Below are 13,955 nucleotides of genomic sequence, written 5' to 3' on the forward strand. Positions count from 1 at the left end.
ATATATATGTTATTAAAAAATTTTGAAAGATCCATTAAAGATAATCTATTTAGATTTACTTCATATTTAAATATAAAAAATGGGTAAAATCTTAAATTCGAATCTCTTCAACAGCTTATTCTAACATTTTATGATGAGAAAAAAAAAATTAAAAACTTTTTATGACGAGAAAGAAAAAATATTATTTCTTATTATATAGTTCATCATTATACTCGACTATTTGCATACAAAAAAAAATTTAGAGTTATAAAAAAAAAATAGTATAATTGGCATTGCTTGTTTTGGTTGTTTTTAGATATGTAAGTTGAGTATTGTTTACATTCCATTGCTTAGGTGTTTCTGCCTTTTCTTTTTCGTGACTTTTGATAGTATTTTCCTTGTAAAAGGGAAGTTTCACCAAACCATTATACCCTCGCACAACACAAAGGAAAAGAGAGGTTTTGGGAATATGGGATAGTATAAACATTTTGAATTATAGGAATTACTTATATGGATCTGATATAATCGAAGAAATTTCTAAGATATAAATATGTGGGTCTTACATGAAAAAATAGATGAAACCTACTTTAATAACTTTTGAGTACATGATAGACCGAGTCTTTTTAAAATTTTTTCTTTAATTATATTAATTTTTATGCAATTTTTAACAAAACAAATTTCCTTTTATCACTTCAAAGCTAACCCAGTTAATACATTCATGCTTTCTCTTTTTGTTAGTTTATAGGATTTTTACATGTTAAATTAGATTAACCTTTTTTAAAATATTTTTTAAATACAAATTATACTAGCAAATAGAAAGTAAAATTAGAATTGGCCACAAAGACAGAGAGGAAAAAAGGAGAGGGGAAATTCTTACTTTTATATTTTTAGTTTACTACTCCATTGGGAAAAAAAAATACATATAATGAAAAAAGTTTATTTTTAGTTTCTTTGTTAAAGTAAATGTGATGTTTAGTTTAATTTACTAATAACCATATAAAGAAATAAAAAAGAAGACTGAATTAAATTGCAAACATATGTTTCATATGTTTTGAAAAAATAATAAAAATATGGATTTGAATTAACAAAGTTATTAAAATTTAAATGATTTTTCTGAATCATGATATAAACATTTAATCTGATTTAATATGATAATTATTTTTAAAATAATAACAATTTACATGCAAAGCAAATAATCTTAATTTGTATTTAAGTAAAACTATTTAATCGAGAAAATAATTAACATATTTTCATATTTCAATAAAAATATTATCTTTATCTCACTCACACCTCATCTACATAAAATATAAATAAAATATTAACAATTTATATATTTGATGTGATTGAAATGAAATTATATTACAATTAATCACTTTGAAAAATAAAAAATATAAAGTGGCTAGTATATTCAACACTCAAATAAGTAAATTAAAAAAAATGACGAACGAAATAAATTACTTAGAATTCAAAAGTAATTGTGTAAAAATATATATTTTAATATCTGCTATTATTAATTTTTATATTATAAGAAAATAGAGTTAATTATCGTATATCTTAAAAATTTAGTTGGTACCGGTTAATTGATAAAAAATCTCGTGATTATAAATATAATAAAAATTTGCTGAATTGCATTATTTAACGGTAATTTCTCATAGAGTTTTATCCTATAATTAAGAGAATAAATTTTAACGAAAAGCTCCGATCTAAAGTATTTGAATTTTTTTTTTTGACATCGAGTATCATTTGATAAATTCTATAGTTCTGTTTTTAAGTGTCAATACCTTATCTGTTTTAAACAATTATTATATAATATTTTATATTTATTTAAACGTATTATATTAGTGGCAAAATCAAATATTTTAATTTAACAACATAAATTTTGATATTTTATTTAAGAAAAATTACTACTTACTTCTCATGTTAGGATAACTCACTAGTTAATTATTTATTTTAAAAAATATATTAAAATATTTTAACATTTTAAAAAATTTATTAGTTAATTTTTTATTAATTTTAACCATTAAATATTTTATCGTTTGCATTCATAAATTTAGTCTAATTGTAATAAATGCATTTGGATAAATCTAATAAGTTTCAGGTTATACGTTTTCAATTTTCATTTCAAAAAAAAATATTTTACCTTTAATCTCTATTATTTTAAAAAATTTATTAGTTATATTTTTAAAAAATCTACTAATTAATTTTTTTATATTAATAATATTTTAAATTTTTTTATAATATTTAACGGTTAAAATTAATAAAAATACTAATTAGTAGACTTTTTTAAAATATTAAAATTTTTTTAATATATTTTTTAAAATAGTGAACCAACTAGTGAATTTTATAATATTATAAGATTAAATAATTAATTTTTTAATTATAATTTACGTTTTTTTCATTTTAAATTATAAATCACTTTCTTTATTAAAAATAGTTTATTTATTAAATTATTAGTGAAAATTCATTAGTTTGAAAAATAATTTATTAATATGAGTTATTTAAATATATGTGATTAAACAATATATCTAACAAATTATTAATATTCAATTCTATTATAAAATAAATTATTCATATTTTTATAATACAAATAAATTTTCAATTAATACAATACTATTTTAATTAGCGGATTCAAATAATTTTATAACAAATTTAAGAATTAGATTTTACATATTAAATATTCATTACTCATATTAAAAAAATATATAAAAATTTCAGTTAATTCGTGAATAATAATAAATAAATTTGAAATAACTATGATTAATAAAGCACAATTTATAATTAAATTTAAAACAAATTCGAATGTCATACACGTAATTGAATTTGGGTTCGAATGCTTTCGCGAATACAATCAATAGACCAACACAAAAAACTACTAAAACGCGCCACCATGCACTGTACGCACCTCCCAGAAGCCTTTTCAGGCAAATCACACGGTTAGTGTGCTCTGTGCGCAATGCGCACTCCGAACAGGCCAATCTAAACAAAACAAATGAATAAATAAAAGGGCAGTTGATTTTTTTTTTTTGCTACTTTACATTTATATTAAAAAAATTTAGATAGAAAAATAATAAAAGATAAATTTTAAATTCATCGTAATTATAATTATAAGTGATTAAATTTTAAAAAATTAATAATAAATTATAATATAATTTGAAAATTTTTATATATTTAATAAAAATACTAAAATAAATATATATTTTTTAACAATATACTTTTTATTAATTATTTTTTTAATTTACATACATGTGGTAAATTAATAATATAAAATAAAATAAAATAAAATAAAATTTTGGAGATTAAATATTCGATATGTTATTTTATTTAAAATTGTTAGCATAAAATAAAGTTTTCCTCATATAAATAATATATATATATAATTTACAATAGAACTGGGAGTAAATATTTAATATAATGTTATAATATATAATATTTGCTTATAATATTTAATGTAATATGAATTTATTTATAATAATTTATTGCATATAAAATATTAATTATTATATTATAAATATTAAAAACATATTTTTTTAATATAAACTTAAATTAAAGGATAATATATTTTATTATTTAAAATTTTATGTATAAGTGTAAATATTTAAATTTCTTTTCAAAAGCCTAAATAAAATAATCTCAATAATGATAGTATGCTAGTTAAGTACTAGTGGCACTGCTTAACAGCAAAGCGTCTCGTCTCTTCATACTACACGTATCTTTATCTCTTTAAATAATTCAAAAATCGAAACCCTTCTCTCTCTCTCTCTCTCTCTCTCTCTCTCCGCTGTAAGAGAAGGGCCAGATTTAAATCACAATCTTTAGAACTTAGAGAGAGAAACAAAACAAAAACAGTGATAAAAGCTTACTGTCTCCCTCTCTCTCTTTGTCTGTGTAACTGTAATCTACGCATTTCACACCGTGTGGTTAAGTAGTAGCTGCTTAGTTACAGCCACTGTTTCAATTACCAGATTTGGTTTATATATTCCCATCTCCATTCAATCTTCAGATTCTTCAGCCTGAAATAGGGAGAGAAAGGAGGCGGTTTCTGTCTCTCTCTCGCTGGATTGGTAGTTTTTGTAGGTTTATAGAGTGTGATTTGAAGCGGTTGGCATTTGATCTTGGTGCATTTGGATGTGAGGGATAAGGTGGGCCAAGGAGGAATCAGATCGGGGATGGCGGAGTTTTCCGGCGACGGGACGGGGCCTGCTGAGGTTAATGGTGCTGCAGCGGCTACTGTAACTCCTGCTCAGCAGCTTACTATTTCTGGATCTTTTAAGGAAGGGGCTAAGAGTTCGTCTCGTAGGCGGACGTCGGTTAGGCGTAGCTTTGATGCTGATAATGAGTTCATTACTTTGTTGCACGGCTCGGATCCGGTTAAGGTTGAGCTTAATCGGCTTGAGAATGAAGTTAGAGGTCTGAATGTGGTTCGATCTAGTGGTTTTTGGCTCTATTTTGCTGGGTTTTGAGCTGGATTTATTTTCGTTGTGGTGATATTTTCGGGTTTTATCTTTTCCTCCTTTGGGTGCAGATAAGGACAGAGAGTTAGGAGAAGCACAAGCTGAGATCAAAGCGTTGAGGTTGTCTGAACGACTAAGAGAGAAGGCAGTTGAAGAGGTCATCTCTCTCTCTCTCTCTCTCTCTCTCTCTCTCCTTCTACTCTGTTTTTTCCAGGGTTTCTCATTCTAGAGAACTTTCCATTTACTAATGGGCTGGTTTTATGTTATTGATTGATGATTTTCACTTTCGTTGGCAGTCTTGGGTTAATCTTTCTCCCTTGCAAGTGAATTTGATCATTTCTCTTAGATATCAACTCATTGTTGATTATTGCTAATGCTTATAGGATATTGTCTATGATTTTTCTTCTCTTACTGGGTAATATAGATCCTAGGACCTGTCTTCGATGTACTGCACTGATGACAAATGAATGTTCCTCCAAGTTGTGTGACAACAAGTTGGGATTGTTTTTGTACAAATACACTGCAATCAGTTATGTGTGACCCATTTTCTTCGCTCTTTGTCATCATTGCTTGTTAATCTTACAATATTTGTGATGAGCCATCACAACTAGCAGTATTGACATTTCACGAAACTATCTCATGTTTTAGTCTTTTCCCTTGTTTTAAACCCCCCCGTCAATTGGCCCGTCCTATTTTTATTTTTTATTTTTTTGCAAGAACAGAAAAAGAGTCGTCATCTTAATAGTTATCGGTTCCTCATTTATTGGTTTCTTTTTTGTAAAGTAATTTCTATACATTATTGTGGTTTTTTTGTCCCCAAAACTACGAGTAGTTGCTGTATTTTGCATTTACTCACACCTGTTAGTATACATTTTCTCTCAATCAAATCGGCCATTGGATAGCTGGTCTTGAAATTTGCAATTCTATTGTAGTTATTGATATTAATAATTTCAATGTTCGCCTTACACTTATATTTACGTTTTCTTGTTACCATATTTATTTTTTTATTTTTGACTTTTTTCGTTCAGTTTGAACTTTCACTTTTTAGAAGTTGTTTTGTTCAAAATTATTTCTGGATATTAATGAGTATTGGTTTTTTTTTTTCAATGTTATCCTTATCTCTCCTAAACACAATAATTATTTTTATAATTTCTTAAAATGTTTGTTATCATATCCCCTTTTCTCTCTTTCTCTTAACTATCTTATTTTTCTAGTGGTAGATTAATAGAGAGAGATTGAGATTGAAGTAATTAGGACAGATAAAAGGGTAATATTGTCAAATAATGGAGGATTTTATTACAATATAGGCAATTTAATTACTTAATCACAAATATCTTTAACGAGGGATAAAAATGGTTGGAGAGAGTACTGCTCTAGAGATAATTTGCAATCTTCTTATTTATGATGGACTTTCGTGGTTGAAGTTCAGAAGCCTCAGAGGTTTTCTTTTATACACTTATTTATGTCTTGAGTGTGCAATTTTAACATGTGGATATTTTGGATTGCTTAAATTTTGGCATGCAGAATTTAATTTAATAGCATACTCTTTTGCTTCATTCACTGATTTTGACCTCTATATGGTTTAAAACGACCCTGATGTTGCTTTTTCCCGTCCTATTGTCTGTAGCTAACTGAAGAACTCTCGAAGGTGGAGGAAAAGCTCAAGTTAACAGAATCTCTTCTAGAAACCAAAGTATTGTTTGGATCCTCTTTAATAACTAAGTTGATTTTGCTGCTTTGCTGCTATAGTTTATTTAAGTAAAACACTTCTGCAGAATCTTGAAATCAAGAAAATCAATGATGAGAAGAAGGCTTCCATGGCGGCTCAGTTTGCAGCTGAAGCAACTCTTCGTAGAGTTCATGCTGCTCAGAAGGATGATGATATGCCTCCCATTGAAGCCATTCTTGCACCTTTGGAGGCTGAGCTTAAGCTTGCTCGTCAAGAGGTGTGTATGTGTATTGAGCTAATTATGGCAGTTTTTTGTTTTTATCGAGAGTGGTATATATTAGATGGGTGATGACTCTGTTTCATTAATAAATTATTTTTGTTGCTTCCAGATCACAAAGCTTCAAGATGACAACAAAGCATTGGATCGTCTAACAAAATCAAAAGAAGCAGCTTTACTTGAAGCTGAGAGGACTGTTCAAGTTGCATTGGCTAAGGCCTCTATGGTGGACGATCTCCAAAATAAGAACCAAGAGCTAATGAAACAGATAGAAATTTGTCAGGTATTTTAAGATTGTAGCTTTGAGGATATTCCTCTTTTCAAGTTTCTGAACTTGTAGATCTAATTTTCCTAGTGTATACAATTAGGATAAATAATATATATACTGCTTGTACATACCAGGAAGAAAATAAAATTTTAGACAAAATGCATAGACAAAAGGTTGCAGAGGTTGAAAAGCTTACACAGACTGTAAGAGAACTGGAAGAGGCAGTTCTTGCCGGTGGTGCAGCCGCAAATGCTGTGAGGGATTACCAACGGAAAGTTCAGGAGATGAATGTAATGTGCACTAAAGATTGAAACACTTGAGCTTTCTGGATTTCATTTGGTTGACATGCTCTTTGTGCATGCCCTAAACATGCTTTTGTCTATCACCTAATTTTGCAGGAGGAAAGAAAAACTCTTGACAGGGAGCTGGCCCGTGCAAAAGTAACAGCAAACAGAGTGGCCACGGTGGTAGCAAATGAGTGGAAAGATGCAAATGACAAAGTCATGCCTGTCAAACAATGGCTTGAAGAACGCCGATTTTTGCAGGTTAATTTTAAGCTTTAACTTGATCTCTTTCTGGTAGTTTTTTTCTTTGACTAAAATTGTTGGGTGCCATCTTTTATCCTTACTCTTTTCCACACTCAAATGCTACTGCCTTTTCAGGGAGAAATGCAGCAACTTCGTGACAAGCTTGCTATTACCGAGCGAACTGCAAAGTCTGAAGCACAGTTGAAAGTAATTGTGGTTTTGTATGCTGGACATTTGCCATTTGCCACTTTGTTTCTCCTTATCTAAATCTAAATTATGATCTTGCAATTTTCAGGAGAAATATCAGTTGAGGCTCAAAGTACTAGAAGAAAGCTTGAGGGGGTCATCAAGTAGTAATAGGAGTGCACCAGAGGGAAGAAGTGTAAGCAACGGGCCTTCTCGACGCCAGTCCATAGGAGGGGCTGATAACCTCTCAAGATTGACCTCCAATGGCTTTTTGTCAAAGAGAATGTCAACATCTCAGTTGAGATCTTCCTTGTCCTCAAGTACCAGCTCAGTGCTTAAGCATGCTAAAGGAACATCAAAATCATTTGATGGAGGTACGCGATCATTGGATAGAGGTAGCCGAGTGCTCCTAAATGGCACCAGCCCCAATCGTTCATTCAACCAACCTTGTGATGGAACCAAAGCTGCTGAGGCCCCTAATTCTTGGAAGGAAAATCCTGATGAGAAACCCAATGAGTTCCCAGCAGCAGAGACAGAGGATAGTGTTCCTGCGGTATTGTATGATTTGCTGCAAAAAGAGGTCATAGCTTTGAGGAAAGGCAGTCATGAAAAAGATCAAAGCCTCAAAGACAAGGATGATGCAATTGAGGTTGATATTCTTCTCTTATTTGTGTTATGGTTAAATTTTATATATCTGGTTGAGATTTTTGTCTGATCATTGATTTCTCAGATGTTAGCAAAGAAGGTAGAAACATTAACTAAAGCAATGGAAGTTGAGGCTAAGAAGATGAGGAGAGAAGTAGCTGCAATGGAGAAGGAAGTGGCTGCCATGCGTGTAGAGAAAGATCATGAGAATAGGGCGAAGCGGTTTGGCAATTCAAAAGGGCCTGTCAGCGCTGCTCAGCTGCTTCCTACGAGGTAATTGCATTAGAACTTTGCTTGCGTCTTTTTATATATTCATACTTCAGAGAGAGGACTAAACTAGTTGTTATGTGATGTGAATTATCCAATTATATCTGTTATCTTGTGTTTTATTATCAGCTGCATGGTAACTTACAATTTTCAGCAAATACACATAATTCATGTAGTGCCTAAATAGGGGAACAATCTTTCTAGCAGAGATGGTACAAAAAATAGCAAAGCTACTGAGTTGTTACTAACATTTATAACACTAATAATATGTTATAGGTGCATAGTGTTAGGTATATATAGTACTTGGTATATACAATTATGTTATTACTTATTTGTATATTTGATGTTTATCTGAAACTGCAAGATTTTTAACCATATCCATAAATTTGTGGATAGAAGTTCTTATTCCAACACAATCCGTCTATTTCTCTCTCCATATAATTCACAATGGCTAGCTCATCCCCAAGCTGTATCTTTGCCTTTTGAAATGTCTTTGCGATGCTGTTATTGAGGAAAATCTTTCATGGAACCTGAAAAAGCACAGTTGACCCAAGTCCAACGTAAAAGAAAAACCAAGCCATGATGTTCACAAAGATTAAGGAGATGAGGACATGATAAATACAATTGGTCCAGTCTGTTAATGTGTTGAGGAAAAATTCTAGTTTTGCATTATCCTTTTGCTTGCCTGTAATAATGTCATGGTAGAAACTGAGGAACTAGGCCTTAGTTTATGATCTCTGCTTCCTTTCACCCAACCTCTCCCCTTAAATTGTGGTTGATCTTGAAACTACAAAATGAATTAAGATATGATTTATTCATATTGGTTATCTTGTTCTTTATCACTGAGAATCAGCAATTCAGCTGAGCACTTGTGATGAGAGAGAATAAAGCAAATTGCTTACAAGGAAACCAGCTAACTGGATTCTGCTTTCAATTATTGTGTTTCTGGTCGATAATACAAATATAAAGAATCCCACTGCTTCATTATACTGGTAGCTATATGCCTTAACCTTATGAAAAATTTACTATTTAGTCCCTATATCATGAAGAAACTCATTAATTTGCCCCTCGGTTTTAAAAAAATATATTAAAATATCCTTAATATTTTAAAAAGTCTGCTAATTTTCTCTGTTAATTTTAGCCATTAAGTACTCTGTACAGAGTGTAAAATGTCCTTAATACGAAGGGACTAATTAATAGATTTTGAACAAAACTGAGAGAGTAACTAATGAGTTTTTTCTAAACTATATGGACTAAATAGTAAAATATTTAATGGCTAAAATTAACGAAATGATTAATTAGTAGAATTTTTGAAACGCTAGAGATGTTTCAATGTACTTTAAACTTTTTTCAAAATTGAGAGACTAACTAATAAGTTACCCCATGATATAGGGACTAAAAAATAGTAACTTTTCAATTTTTATATTTACCTTAAATTTAACTATGTCCACTTACAAAAGTAGCACAAAAAGTTCCACCATTTTTTAGACAAGATTTCTTTTGCATTTGCAAAAGATAGTACATTGGCTTGTATTAACCCAACAAAGAGCCTAAAATATACATAGCAACTAACTCGAGATTGGGGGAGGATGAATTGAAAACCACATGGCACCTGCTGTCCCTTCTCCTCCACCATCCACCTAGAAGAAAACAATAGGCCCCTAGAAGACCAAACCAACTCCCCCCATCTTAAATGATCTGTGGAAGAGATAACTGCTGAGAAGCCGTTCAAGGGAGCTTGGAGATGACCTTCCTCTTGGCCTAAAACTCAAATGCATCCTCTGTGGGCTTAAGACAGGGTCGGAATCTATGGCACTAACATCCAAGGAGAGCAGCAACAACCAGATCTTTAGAGACTGAAGATGCCCTCTATTGAGCTCCAACGGACACCATCACAGGTCGCAAGAAGTCATTCTTCTTGGACCACTAGAGAAAAAACCTCCTTTCCCCTGTTGCCTGCATGTGAAGCCAACACCAAACCTGCATGCAAAAATCACAGAACAAACCCAAAGCTATCTAAAATAAGTTCTACGTTCTGATACATAAAACCCCCCTTTCCCCTTGGGGGTTTTTCTGCTTCACTTTTATGTTCCGATGCATTTCTTAGGTTCATATTCTTTATCATCACCAAATAAATTGCCTTCTGAATTAGTAAGCTGACAGATCCTCCTATTTTTGCAGACATGTGTCACGCGGTGGGTTAACACGCAGCACGCAATGACGGTAACTTCCACTGGTATAACAGTGATGCATAAATCTGCATAGGTCTTGTTCTTTATATCTTTTTATAATTTTTTATTTTTCCCTTTCTCCTGTGATTGATTATAAGATGGTAACTTGCGTGCCTAATGACTCCGTGTTGCTTTGTAATTGGCAAAGAAAAGTAATCTCCTGAAGAGAACATTATCGTGGAAGGAAATTGGCATGCATCTGACTTAGATTGTTATTCCTCTGCTTAGAGATCAGCAAAAAGAAAAACGGAAAAAAAAAGGAAAAGAAAAAAGATAAGAAAGGGAAGGAATTGACTTTGGGCTAACCTTTTGTCAGGTTTTTCATTTGAGTGGGCAGTGGTTTTGTGGTTGTATAGGTAGCTTATTGGGTTTTCTGTTGTCTACCATTCTGCAGCAGCTAGTGTGATCCTTAGGTTCAGGTTTGTTAATATTTTTGTAATCAGATAAAGTACAGATGCTGTGGTTGTGTTATTCATCTATAGTTTTATTGTTGGTTATAAATCTCTCCAGAGTGATTAACTTCTTCCATCTGTTTGCTCGAAATTTTGTGGGTGATGAGACAAATCTCGTCTGAAAATTGTACTGATCGTTTTTCTAATTTGAATATTTATACAAGTTTCCATCATAATTACATTTGGGAAGGTGGATCTTCTGTACTGTCCATAGTACGCACGGCATTGCTCGAACATGAACCTGAGATTCATTGTTTTATCTCTGTCAATGTAATAATAATATTTTACCGAAAATCAAAAGTTTTAGCCTGGAGCTTGCCTGCTCGTGTTTGTATATGTTTATCTTTTGTTTTGCTAATCAAATGTCTTTACGGAAAGTAAAAGGACGTGTGCAGCTCATTTGCATATGATATAGACTCTGCGCGAGTTAACGAGTCGATGCCTAATCACTCTCTTATGGGAAATTTCCATGTTAACTTTTCTTTTAAAAAATAAATTTTATTTTAAGGAATCGTTATTTAATAATGAAATTTAAAGTGTAAACAAAATGGTCTAGAATTAAAACTCTCATCTTAAAATTCTATAAATGAAATTATTATAGTTCTATATTGTATAATAAACATAATAAATTTGGTTGACTATATACTACCACTTCTCTAATAATTAAGATTAATTACTTAGCATTTAAATTTAAATTGCAACATACTCAATATTTAAATTTATAAGTATCGACAAAAAGTTATAATTGTTATAAAAATTATAACAATTAAATATAAATTAGATAGATCCAGATGCGGAAAGTCTAAGGGTTGCGGGAGGGAGAGAGTGTATTAACATCTAACAAGTTAAAACGTGGAATCACTCACAAATTTAAGGAGTCTTCTATTTGCATTTTTTTTTTTTTTTGAAAAGGAGGGATAGAACCCTTTAATTTATAATATGATCATGAAAAATATTCATACAGTCAGCATCCAAAAGGAGCTTAATACTAGATGAAGGCAAATCAATAAGACTCATACCAAAAACTCCACCATGCGCACCATTCGCAAGATAATCCGCGACCATATTAGTTTCGCTATATATTTGCACGACCTTAACCTCCCATTCCCGCCGGATAAGAGCTCTGCAATTAATAACTAAAGACTGCAGTCTATTAACACCACTGCCTTGACCTTGAAGAAGCTGAACAGCAACTTGAGAATCAGTTTGAATAATAATTTTCCGCCATCCCCTACTCCAAGCCACATTCAAAGCATGATATATGGTCCATAATTCTGCCTCAACCACACTACAAACTCCCAACACACAACGAAAACCAAGTAGTCATTTACCAAAACTGTCTCGAAAAGAACTCGCACAGGTTGCAGCTCCTGAATTTTGACGCACACTACCATCTGTGTTGATTGTAATCCACCCCATAGCTGCTGGTGTCCAGGCCACTCTAATCACTCGACATTGACGTTGAATAGAAGAAGGAAAATAACCATTCCATGCTTGATATATTTCCTTAGCCTTGCCCAAGATTAGTGGGCGAGGAATTGATCTTTGGACTCCAAGATTGAAGGACCGTTCATTGCGAAATTTCCATGCCCACCAAACTGTAACCATAAAAACCACAGGCCAGGGAAGCTCACCAATACAAAAAGAGCTTTTAAGACACCAAGACAACCATTCCCGGATATCAACGAAGCCAAAAAAGGTTTGGACTTCACTAGCAGGTAATAAATTAAGCCAGCAACTCTTAATAAAGTTGCAATCTCTTAAAACATGTAGCACCGACTCAGACTGAGTACCACAGCTCATACACAAGTCTGAATTAATCCATCCTCTCCGAAACCGCTGAACATTGACCATAATTTTCTCATGGGCAACTTCCCACAGAAAAACCCGCATTCTCTGCGTGCCAGGTGCTTTCCAAATAAGCTTCCATAATGGTAAGGCAACTGGTAAACCACATTTCTCCACCAGAAGAGAGTACCCCGTTTTAACTGAATACTGTCCACTAATGGAATGTCTCCATATTATTCCATCCCTTGAGTTAACATCATCATGTAGGCAAATGGGGAGTAAAAATACTAAAATGAAATCAGGTAGCCATAAAGACAACCGATTCCAATCCCATCCATATCCAGGGATCCAATAATATCTCACAACCACCTCTAACTCCAAAGGATCAATAAGAGCAGAAACCAATCGGAAAAGAGGTCCAACCAAAAGCCAATCATCTTGCCAAAACTTAACATCAGTACCACTACGAACGTCAATAGAAACACCGCTAGAAACTAATTGGAGGCCCCAGCATAAAGCCTTCCAATTCATAGAGGCACCAGGAGATACTCGAAGATTCCAAGAAATTCTACCATTATTATATTTCCAAAGAAGACATGAGATCCATAAGTCAGATGGGTTCATAAATGCCCGCCAACATAATTTACCCATCATAGCTTGATTCATTAATCCAAAATTCCGAATGCCCAACCCACCATTTTGCTTTGGATATTGCAAAGTTTGCCAATTAATCAAATGAACAGCAGAATCCCCACTGTTACCATGCCAAATAAAATTACGGCAAAGCCGCTCCATTTCCTTGCAAATAGACACCGACAATTTAATAGATTGCATAGTATAAATAGGAATGGAGTTCAAGACTGATTGGACCAACGTTATTCTCCCTGCTCTAGAAAGTGCACCCGCCTTCCAACCAGCAAGCCGGCTTCGCATATCATCAACCAATCCACGAAATTGTACCTGAGATACTCTACCATGAAGAGATGGTACACCCAAATAACGCCCAAGGTCAGAGACCAAAGGAATTCCTGATTTAGAGGATAAACGAGAGGCTGTAGATGTACTCACATTCGGAGAAACAAAAAGGCTTGACTTTAAAAAATTCACCTTTTGTCCAGAAGCATTACAAAAGACAGTTAAACAATTAATAATAACATTCAGCTGTTCTTCCGTAGCTTCAGCAAACAATACCATATCGTTGGCGAACATGAGATG

General features: G+C 32.4%; 1 protein-coding gene across 1 annotated transcript; it reads left to right on the plus strand.

The window, feature by feature from the left end:
* Positions 1-3,736: 3,736 nt before the first annotated feature.
* Positions 3,737-11,026, plus strand: LOC110601612 (microtubule-associated protein 70-2). Its single transcript, XM_021738805.2, has 11 exons — positions 3,737-4,386; positions 4,502-4,587; positions 6,058-6,123; positions 6,206-6,376; positions 6,489-6,659; positions 6,779-6,934; positions 7,043-7,189; positions 7,307-7,378; positions 7,467-8,006; positions 8,088-8,275; positions 10,451-11,026. The coding sequence occupies exons 1-11, from the start codon at positions 4,146-4,148 to the stop codon at positions 10,488-10,490; spliced, it is 1,878 nt and encodes a 625-aa protein (XP_021594497.1). The 5' UTR covers positions 3,737-4,145; the 3' UTR covers positions 10,491-11,026.
* Positions 11,027-13,955: the final 2,929 nt, after the last annotated feature.

Source organism: Manihot esculenta, chromosome 15 (genome assembly GCF_001659605.2).
Source record: "Manihot esculenta cultivar AM560-2 chromosome 15, M.esculenta_v8, whole genome shotgun sequence".
NCBI lineage: Eukaryota > Viridiplantae > Streptophyta > Magnoliopsida > Malpighiales > Euphorbiaceae > Manihot > Manihot esculenta.